General features: G+C 45.1%; 1 protein-coding gene across 1 annotated transcript; it reads left to right on the top strand.

Annotated features, from left to right (window-relative positions):
* The first annotated feature begins 4036 nt into the window (after positions 1-4036).
* On the top strand, positions 4037-8367 carry LOC134101034 (globoside alpha-1,3-N-acetylgalactosaminyltransferase 1-like). Its single transcript, XM_062554591.1, has 3 exons — positions 4037-4255; positions 6147-6209; positions 7047-8367. Exons 1-3 carry the CDS (start codon positions 4222-4224, stop codon positions 7961-7963), a joined length of 1014 nt encoding a protein of 337 aa, XP_062410575.1. The 5' UTR covers positions 4037-4221; the 3' UTR covers positions 7964-8367.
* Positions 8368-11217: the final 2850 nt, after the last annotated feature.

Here is an 11217-nt window from a genome sequence, read left to right as displayed (position 1 = left end):
GGTATTGACAGCTGAAAGTTCAGAACCGCCAGCATTATTATAAATAACAGAAATCTTGTGACATGGATTTCATTGTTAACTCTCCCTGGGAAGTGACTGAGCAGAGGCCTTGGTTGTAGCATCTCTGTTTAGTACTTCCTGTCATGTGACCAGGCTAGCTGCATTCAGATTGGTGTGTCCCAAAGCACAACTTCTCCTGTTCTGATTTTATCCAATCATCTCATGCTGACTTCACTTCTGTCCCTTGCTGCTGCATGCAAAACTTAAGAATTAGTAAATTCCTTGTTTATTTCTTTACAAGCATATATTAGATTATACGAAAGACAATGATTGTATGTTGTTTTGTATAACTTCCTTTACCTGTGTTTGAGGTTTCACTCTGTATTCGACACTTTACTGTCCATAAAGATTTAAATGAGTTAAAGCTATGCCATTTAGCGAAACAACTATGTATTCTATATTCTGTATTCTATATATTTAATATAACATTTTAGAAGGAATACTCAACAGGGTATATCTCTTTATGTATGAAACCATGAATTGTCTTTACTTTCATGAAAGGTTTTGCACCTTAATGCCAATTTAAGCTCCTTTACGTCTTAAATCTAAATTCTGAATAGAGGCCACCTCTCAGGTTATCAAAAGTTATTTAACGAATTAAGAGTTTATCACTTCAAGATTATCACTTCCAAATGCATAGTGCCATTATTTTCAGCCAATACCAGCTTTGCATTCGCCTTTGAGTTGTTACCTCAGTATCTCTTAACTAAGTTCCATTGCAACTGTGTTACCTTCAGCAACCAAAGGACTTGGTTGGATTTGCTTTATACAATTAAGAAGACGTATATTTCAGTGTATCTGAATCTGTCAATTTGTTTTCTGAAACGTTCAAAATCACATTTCCTTTCCTGGACAGGTTAATATTGACTATGGTTTCATTTTATATTAAAAGTGCATTAGATAAAGATGGTTTATTTTTCTAAGAGAGCCTTGTAGTGTAAGACAATAAAAATATTTATGATCTAGAAACCTATATGGGAAAACCCTAAATACCAACAGATTTTTATTTCTTCATCCTCTTCTCATTCTATGTTAAAGTAGACTCTTGGTAATGTTCTATATCTGGAACTAACTATCTATCAATAAACCCTCCTCTTTTGTTGTGCTAAAGAATGGAATGTGCCTGTCTGTGTTTTCTGGCATTTCTGTCAAACAGGCTTAAGTGCTGCCATTTGAACAGTGTTTCGAAATCATACAGGACCGATGCTTTGCTCTGAAGGTCTACAGATTTCATGTCACCGAGATTTGTCTACCACAGAACATCCTAAATGTCCGACGGCTTTGTGTTCTGTCAAGATTCAAAGAATGCAGATGAGCTTGTGAAATATATTCAAATATTTTCTTTAAATACAGTCTCCCAGATTTGCATATTATAGGATTACCTACTTTGGTTCGGGAATGTTGTTGTTAGATTAAGGTTTGTGTTGATGGGCCACATTCTTCTTATCCTTCATACCAAAATCAACCATCATCCTTCATCATATCATGCGGCCTGGGTTGAGCCAAGAGGTCCATTAACTGCAGCTGGACAACCAGGGTCTTATTTCCCAAAGATGTGTCTTTAAGCCTTTAATACCTCTTTGCCCTGGTGTACTGTAGTAATTTCCGACCTGGATTGAGAGGGTGTTCCTCCGTTTCTCACCTTCATGCAGAAGGCAAAGGGCAAAGTGCACAGGAAGAAAGAGGGATTGGTGGAGTGATCGAGAGAAAAAGAAAGTGAATTCGTCTTGTAATTTATGCATAATTCCATGTAGTCAGTGTGCATTTCTTTGATTTATATGGCTAATCTACTCTTCACTTTTTTCTTGCTGGATTGACTGATGCTCCTGTCTAAAGCTGTTCAGAAATCCCCTGAAAACAGTTTTCAGTGATGTGCTATTGAGATTTACCTTGGAATTTTGTTCATAATAAACTGTAAAGTTACCTTGCAAGTGAAAGACTTTGTGCTGTGAGTGTGCTGGCTTATGTGTACTGGGAGGGACCTGCGGTGGGTCACTGCAGTGGTACCCTGTGGGAGCATGTGCATGCGTTGTTGTGCGTCCTGCTTTTTGTCATGTGTCAGTATTATGTCAGCTTCTCGGCATCCTTATGTGTCTGTGCAAAACAAAAACACCCACAAAAGTAAGCAAAACAGCATCTGGATGTTGGATACGAGTAATGAGTGAGGGAGCAGAGCAGGAGGCAGGAGCGCAATAGATGGGTATCACTTTCAGATAATGAATAAAAGTAGTAGTCTTCAAGTAGAGGGGAACCATGGAAAATGCCCTGTATCTCTTTGTATCTTAGTCCCCCCTCTCCCCCATCTCTCTCTCTCTCTCTCTCTCTCTCTCTCTCTCTCTCTCTCTCTCTCTCTCTCTCTCTCTCTCTCTCTCTCTCTCTCTCTCTCTATCTCCCTCTTGATCTCTTGGTCTTTCTCTATCTCTCCCTCACACACATACCCCCACACACACACACGGTTGTCTGTGGCATCATCCCCACAGTCTTCTGTGTGTAGTGCCCCCTTGTGGTTACATATGAGATCTTTAGCCTACTTTACTTGCCCACCATCTTCACCGTTCACCAGTACAAATGCCAACACTCACAAAAGCACACTATCACTTTCCACAAAAGGCACTTAACAAGGGAAATGGGATTTCAAGGAATCATTAAATATGAGTGGGATTTTCCTAAGTCTTCGGTACTGACAAACAGCCAAATGTCTGTAGGCCAAGAGGGAGAAGAATGCAGAAGTTGATCCTGAAATAAAAAGTTGTCTAAAGTTTTAGACAAATGCCTTGCATATGTAGCTCTTGTCTGAATAATTGTGTGTAGTGTCTGTTCCGAGAGGAACTTCACTAGTTGCTAATTACAGTCAGCCCTGCAAAACCAGGTTGTGCGACTGACCATAAAAGTAAACATTTTCCGAAGGGAAGAACATGTCATCATTGTTTATGAGATACAGGAAAGGACTGGATCCTCACAAGATGAACATGGTCAAGATTGGGCAAGCCACAGCTGTTCAACCCCTACAGTCAAAAGCATTTGATTTCTAATGATGCCATTGACCTGATTTTTTCTGGATGATACGTTATAATCTATACATATTTTGAGCTGTAATGTATTCACAGGAAGGACATTAATATTATTTCTAAACAGAACACTTATGGAGCAATCATGCTGTTTGGAAAACTCTCCTTGGTGTGGGGACACTTCATTACTGTGTGTGTATACATACAATATTCTGACTGCATATCCAACTGTGTGTCTGTTTTCTCTCACCCGTAGTGTGTCACACATGATGCCCACACAGCAATTTTGAAACATCCAAACTATTTTTTGCTTGGTTGGATGGTTTTTATGCATGTAAAATCTACATAGGACTTCCAGGATTTGGCTGGGCCTTTTATGTCAAGCAGTACTCCAAAACAGACATAATGGGAGTGTATTTGGCTCGGCTCTTCATATAGTATATAAAAATAGTACATTGGGTGCTAGCTCTCCAGTAACTGTGGACAATGGCTTGGTCATACATTTTCAAATAATTCTGGCAAGATATCGTGGTTTCTAATTGCACTGTTCCTCCTCAAAAATGTAGGAGACATGAAATATATTTACAAGCTTAAACACGACTAATGTTTCTCATTAAAGCTGTGGTATGTGAACGCCCTCAAGCAATGAGCCTCAAGCAATCACTGAGAGTCCCACACCCAAGTGCTACTGTAAATGGACTAGCCTACTTCTGTTTATATAAAACGGCATTGATTGAGACGATATAGACTTCTGGCATGGCCAGTCTTCAGATCTGAGAGCATAGTTGGCAGGTGAGAGCCCACCGTGATGATGACCTATTTTAGTCCCCCCGTGCAGTTCGACAAACTTCTGCTCCATATATTCCTTATTCTTTCTCTTCCTCCTTTCTCTTGATTCTCCCCCCATCTGGGAACTCTGGTTCTATGCCAGGAGAACAGATTCCTGAAGCCTGTAAGAAATTGAGGAAGCAATGAAGAGGGAAGGAGAACGAGGGGAAAGAAGGGAGAAGAGAAGAAAAGAAGAGAAGGAGGAGAAGCCTGAGGCTGAGTTGAAAGACCCGGAAAATGAACCAGGGAATATAATGAGAAAAGAATTTATTTAACAAACACAGACAACTCTGAACAGACATTCAGACGGAGAAACGAAAGAAAGATGGCACTCTTCCCAACCTTCAGGCTGCCTCCAGGTCAGTGGTACAGAATCTTTGGTCTTTTTTTGTGTCTCTGCAAATCCCCTCCTTTCCCTTACACCCCCCCCCCCTTCCCCTCTCTCTCCCTCTTTCTCTACCACTCCTCCCTTCTCCATCCATCTCCCACTGCTCCTCAAAAAGTGCTATTACAGTTATGACCCTGTGCCAAGACTTCAGCTAAAATGACAGGGACTGAGAGCAATCGAGAGGGTGGGTCCAAGTCAGTTATCAGTAATGCAAGAATGTGGTTCAGAGTGAAACAGGCTGAGTGCATTTGTGCATGTGTCAAAAATTCAAAGCAGGAGAGAAAGTGGTCCCTTTTAGCTGATAAGACACCTGTGGACCGGTGCAGCTCATCAGCAATTAGGCTCGGAGGCCCAGCCTCATGGTTGGCCTGAGGCCAAGAATTAGATAAATAGAGAGAGGGCCTAACGGGCCGTAACATTATACATGCCCTTCATACAGTCACATAGGGTTCATTTGCAATGTATATACACTATGTGTGTGGTGGGGTAGGAAGGGGGAGACAGAGCAGACAGAGAGAGAGAGAGAGAGAGAGAGAAGAAATAGAAAATGAGAGAGAGAAGAGAGAGAGAGAGAGAGAGAGAGAGCAGCCATTTTGTTTTACTGCACATGAATCAGGCGCGGAGAGCTGCACGCTGAAAGCCAGCAGAAGTCTAGAGTAGCTGGGAAAAGTGCTGAAGCAGAGCTGGCTTTTGGTTTGATGGATTCCCAGGCTGACATGCTGCCAGACTCTCTCTATTCTATTCTCTCTCTCTCTCTCTTTCTCTCTCTCTCTCTCTCTCTCTCTGAAAGGAGCATTCCTGTCATGCTTCGCAGGGAGTTGCAACTCTCTCAAACTGCTCATTTTCACCTCAGCACAGTGGCCTATGTCTATTTTACTGTACGCAACAGAATTGCTGCCCAGTTCTGTTATGGGAGTGTATGTGCATGTGTCCATGTGCATGCAAAAGAGAGAGAGTGTGAGAGAGAGAGTGAAAGAGAGAGAAAGAGAGAGAGAGAGAGAGAGAGAGAGAGATAGAGAGAGCGCTGGCAGTGCATGCACAGGGAGGAATGGAGAGAGGGGAAGGAGTGAGTTGTTGGTTTTTCCATGCAGAAGCTCATGAGCACACTTTCACTCTCATACACACATGCACACATAGAGAGAGACACACACACACACACACACACACACACACACACACACAAGGGTGTTAACTGACTGCAGAAACTCTGCAAAGCAAGATAGTAGGTGAGATATACTGTAACTGTATGCAAGTTAAATTCTTATTGTATCTTTGTATAAATTAAGCCTTGTATTTAGACAAGAGCATAGTTATGGAATGAAATATAATTTACAGTCTGCGCGTGCATTTCTACAGAACATGTTTGTGTGTGTGTGTGTGTATCTATCTAAGGGTAAATCAGCACATGCTTTTGATTTATGTCAGTGTATGCGGGTGACTGCGCGTACATGCACGTGTTGTATCCCATTGGCCTCGCACACCACATGTTGCCAGTGATCCTATCTTCACGCGTCCCCATGTCTCTTACCTGGCGCACCTTCTCATTCTGCCCACAGGGCCAAGGCGGCTTTTTTTTTTTACGACAGCAATCCCCCAGGCATGCTAGCAGCGCGGAATGTGTCGTGGCTAACGTTTTTTTTTTTTTTTTTTCACTTCATGTCCATGTGTTTCCCAGGCATCACTGGGCTCCCTAAAGGGTTTGCCATAAAGCATCGTGGCTAAGGTTATTCACACGGTCAAACAAAGTGCATTGTGAACGAGCTTTTAAAAGGCAAGGGCTGCCATTGTCCGCGCCGTAGCGCGCTGGCGTTCAGCGAGCGAGAACACAGAGCGGTGACCTGTTGCCTCTGTATTGTTCGCAGGGCTGAACCGGCTGACCTGGAGACAACTCTTCCTGCTCTGCCTGCTGATCTCTGGGCTTCTGTGTGAGTGCTGTGTGGCCTACTCAAAAACCACTCAGACAATAACTTAACTAATATGTACTTAATAGTCTACTCAAGTTTTATGGGTCCAAGGGTGAGACAGCCTAATGAAGTTCCCATAAAGATGTCTAACAACACATACAGTATAAACATTGTATAACAACATCATTTTTAATGTTATTACAAAAACATAAAGATGTAATGAAACATAAACACTATGGAATGGTGATATATTACAAAAGCTACGAGGGCATAAAATCTTTTGCACTGTAATAAGAAGCCTTTTACAGATAGTGCATATACTGTATATACAATACAGAGGTATTGCATACATTGTAACAGCTAACTCAACACCACGTGACACTACAGAGAGGTAGGAAAAGACAATGGACCATATGCACGGAAGGCTCTTAAGCCAGCTCATTCATTTCCGGTGGAGTGTTAGCTGTGTTGTAACGGCACCCTCTGTTATATTCTGGTCCTCACATGTTCACTTCGACATTAAATATCTCGTTTGCCTAATAATAACAATATTAACGCGCACATAATTCCTTCTACATGATAACGTGCTGATTCACTAGTGCAACACTCATGTAGACACTAATTACATTAAAAATAGCGGCAGCAACAACCTGGCTCCACTGGGAACAAATCAGCTGGCCAAGGAGCCTTCCGTGCACAAGGTCAAAAGAACAAATCTAAAACCCTGTCAGAGTAGCTCCTTGATCAGTGCAGTTTCAGGTTGGCATACCTTTCAGGTTGGCATACCTTTTCTCCTTGAGTCAATCCAAACTTGATTTCAATTTATTCTCGGTGTAAGCTCCTGTCTCCCTTCTACAGATTTCCTGAGGTTGCGGCGGCCATCAGCGACTATCAGGTCTGTCTGGGGTTTCCGCTCAGGGAAAGGTCACGACCCCTCGCTTCGCCCTACAAGGACAATTTGGGGGGCGCCTATGGTGTGGGGGGACAGCGAATCTGCGGGGCGCCAAAGGGCGGAGTTCGCCCAGCGCTCATTCCGCGTGGGGCTGATGGTGCTCGCCGTGGGCCGCTACACACACCATCTCACGCGCTTCCTCGAAACGGCCGAGATTTACTTCTTGCCCGGCCTGCCCGTCAACTACTACGTCCTGACGGACAACCCCGGCAAGCTCGTCCCGGCCCCCGAGCTGGGCGAGGGACGCGACCTTCGGGTGGTGCCCGTGGCCGAGACGCCGGGCTGGGAGCGCTTGGCGCGTCGACGCATGGACCTGTGGGCCTCCACCATCGACAACCAGGCCCAGCAAGAGGTGGACTACATTTTCTGCGCCGACGTGGACCAAGAGTTCGCCAACGTCGTGGGCACGGAGATCCTGGGGAAACTGGTGGCCACTCTGCACCCGCAGCACTACGCCCGGCCCGCCTACGCGTACCCGTACGAGAGGAGCTCGGACTCGCGGGCCTGCGTCCTGGACGAGGAGGGCGACTACTACTACACCTCGGAGCTGTACGGCGGCCTGTGCTCGGAGGTGCTGACCCTGGCCAAGGTCTGCTCCCAGCTCATCCTCCAGGACCACGCCCTGGGCGTGGAGGCCCGCGAGCTGGAGGAGAGCTACCTGAACCGGTACCTGATCGACAAGAGGCCCACCTGCGTGCTCTCGCCGGAGTACAGCTGGTGGGATTCCCCGGTGACGCCGCCAGTCCCTCAGAAGAGGCTCATCTCGCTGGGGAGGCAGTGCGCCTCGCTCAAGAACCAGGGGAAGAGCTCTCTCAACTGCTAGGAGACGAAGGGCGAGACAGGAAATGGGAGGAGCAGAGATGAAAGAAGCAGGGAGGAGATGACTGGAAGGAGAAGTGTGGAGAAGGAAGAGGAGTTAAATGCTAATAACTACTTTGTGTAAAATCTCAACCATTCAGCCTGTGGATTTTTATACACTCTTTTCTGAATATTTTGCCAGCATTAAGTTGAATACAACTCTAACGCAAGATATTTTGCTAAAGGGGAAGAGAGGGAAAGAGAGGGAGTATTATTTTGAAGTTAAAAGGAACACTGACTGCACGTAATTGCTCTGTTAACAAAAATGCCTGTCAGCATACACTACTAATCGCAAGCAGCTATCCAGTTCTTTTGATCTGTCATATGTCAATTACACAGTTCTTTAAAAAATTGTTTTGTAACCCAAATATCTGCCTGTTTTAAAATGGCATATCAAATCTAGTTGCGTGTTCCTTGCAGTTGATGGGTCTTCATATCACTGTGCTCAAACCGCTGGAGGAAAATGGAGCAAATCTAAGAGGGTCTGTGTAAAGTGTATCTTTCCCCCATGGACCTGGCACTTGCCACACCATTAATGTCAGATCTGAGATACAACCCAAAGGGGCTGGTTGGCTCTCTGCGATAAGAGTGACTGGAGCAAATGCCCGCTTTTAGCAGTCGGCTCAATCATTAACCCCCGCTGCCGTTTCAAGGTCTTTAAATACCAGGAAAAACACACACAGGAAACATAAAGTAAGGTGGGGGGGGGGGGGTTGAGATGGAGAGGGAGAGTGACCCTAAGAGAGGATGTGAAAGGGAGAGTGAATGTGCGTGACAGAGAGAAAGAGAAATCCAATAATAAAATGGTGATGGAGAAAAGGAGAGAATGACACATGGGAAATGAAAAAAGAACAAGATGCCAAATAAGACATTAGAAAACGAAAGAGAGAGATAGAAGGAGAGAGAGAGAGAGAGAGAGAGATGGAGGAATAAGAGTGGGCTTCTGACTAATGCCGTTTCACATGTGTAGCACACAGGCTTGCACACTCAGCACTGGGATCAGACTGAGCGTGCTCAGCTACAACAGACACACACAGTTCTGGGCAGGGTGTTCTCTCTGCGGTTTACCCCCCACCCCCCCTTCACTCCCCTAGCAGTCAGAGTGCCAGAGTGACTGTGCCCTGGTCAGTGTGGTGTGGTCACACAGAAGACATGTCACCTAGTGTCCTCACAAAGAGGGTATGTCACCTGGCATATCCATCCCCAATATCCACCACCCAAACACACACACACAGACACGCACACACGCACACGCACACACACACACACACACACACACAGACACGCACACACGCACACACACACACACACACACACACATAGCATACACACACACACACACACATCTGCATGCCTGCCGAGCATCCATGGCTGCCACACAAACACACACAGACACACACCACAACCACCACCACCAACACAAGAAAACGCGCACAGTCATGCACATGAACATCTCCACACATCCTAAACATTGAAGTTCTAGGTGAAATGCTGATGGCAGATAGCCCAGACCCACCCCTGCAGACATGTCACAGCCTGTACAACCAATCATCTTAGCCTCATCACCAGCACTGAGCCAACCACTGAGCTCATTTACCATGATTTGAATTAGCATTTGTGACCACCCATACTTCACTATTTCAGGAGGACTATAGCAACTCCATTTTCATTGTGATGTCTACAAGGTGAGTGCTGAAGGACATTGTCACTATTTCCACCGCCAACACCACACCACACCAGATCACATAGTATCCTCACTGGTGTCATTTTAAGACAGTAACTATGTGGTCTCATTTTCCGAGCCTCATCCCTGCGCCATTTCCTTCTGCTCTCATGACCTCCAGCTGTCAGTTTTCGCAGCCTTTTTATGGCCTTCTCCTTACGGCCTTTCTGCCATGTGCCTGTGACACACATGGAAAATGAATTCCCTCCTCCAACTGATTGCATTTCCCACAACACAGGTAGGTACTGTACGTCGTCGCCAGCAAGTCTGTTTGCCAATAAACCAGTGAAGCGTACACCTTTTTTCGACAGGGAAGTGAACGATATCTCAACTAATTTAATTGGGTGAGTGGAAGGAAACACGTTTTTTTATTGGCCTGTCAGACAAATAAAAAATCACATCCATCATTTATGAGTACAAATGGTTAAACATGTTCAACAATCTGTTGTATATACCTGCTGCCAAAACAAATTATTGCAGGTAACCAATGATAAAATGAAGGTCCTACTGACGTGAAATGATCGAGAGCGAACTATGGAAGACAAACAGCAGGACGGGAACAAGAAAAAGTGACCATTGTATACACATGAGACAAATAAAAGAAAAATGAGTATATGGCTGATCTGAAACTCTTGTCAAGTCATATGGAGGTTTACTCTTGCAGCCCCTTCTTTCATTTAAGCTGCCTTGAACCATATCATCTCTGCTCCTTCATGACCGCAAGAAGACCCTGCACATCTCTAAACCTCTCTCTCTCTCTCTCTCTCTCTCTATCCCTCGTTCTCTCTCTTCCAGAGTCTTCAGATCCTTGCTCCTATGACTCGCTGGCTGTGACTCGCGTGTCAAACAATGGCTGCCAAACGCATCAGTACAATCCTGTCCATTCTTCATTGTGCGTTAGCAGCGGGTTGTGTGAAAAGCGGCCGGGCAGGCCTGGCGTTTGGCTGCGCCCACACTCGCACTCAGCGCGCTGAGCTGGCCACAATGAGTACTTGTGTCAACAAACGGCCAGAGCCGAGAGGAGAAGGAAAGGCAGGGCAGCAGATAGAGGAGGCCTGGCGTGCCAGAAACAGTCTTGCTCTCAGGGCCATTGTTCCTCAGAAGATCTGTCAGTAGCATGCCACAAGTGCAAGAGCCACAAGTGTTTACACGCGCATTATGTGCTGAAAATGTACGCGTGCGAACACACACACACACACACACCTGATACAAAACATGTTACTTCCACTCTGTCAGGTGTCAGTGTGTGTGTGTGTGTGTGTGTGTGTGTGAGAGAGAGAGAGAGAGAAAGAGAGAGAGGATAATCTCCTCTACAAACCTTGCTTCAATACACTGTCAGTAAGGGTGTGGTATCTTCAGTAATCTATTGGATTCACACAGGCTGCCCCACACCCAGCCTAGGTTACACCACAGCAAAACACTCGCCATCGTGGTTACTGACTCAAAGAGATAGGACTGATTAAATGCATGATTGTAGCCCATTATATTTCTTCTGA

This window comes from Sardina pilchardus, chromosome 14 (genome assembly GCF_963854185.1).
Source record: "Sardina pilchardus chromosome 14, fSarPil1.1, whole genome shotgun sequence".
NCBI classification, from domain to species: Eukaryota; Metazoa; Chordata; class Actinopteri; order Clupeiformes; family Clupeidae; genus Sardina; species Sardina pilchardus.
The sequence above is the reverse complement of the archived record's forward strand: the minus strand, read 5'-3'. Positions and strand labels throughout refer to the sequence as shown.

Excerpts from the sequence above, each read along its gene's own strand:
- LOC134101034 (XM_062554591.1), top strand. The coding sequence starts at position 4,222 with ATGGCACTCTTCCCAACCTTCAGGCTGCCTCCAG. Across the intron at positions 4,256-6,146 it reads AACCTTCAGGCTGCCTCCAG|GGCTGAACCGGCTGACCTGG; the intron begins GTCAGTGGTACA and ends TATTGTTCGCAG. Across the intron at positions 6,210-7,046 it reads GCTGATCTCTGGGCTTCTGT|ATTTCCTGAGGTTGCGGCGG; the intron begins GTGAGTGCTGTG and ends TCCCTTCTACAG.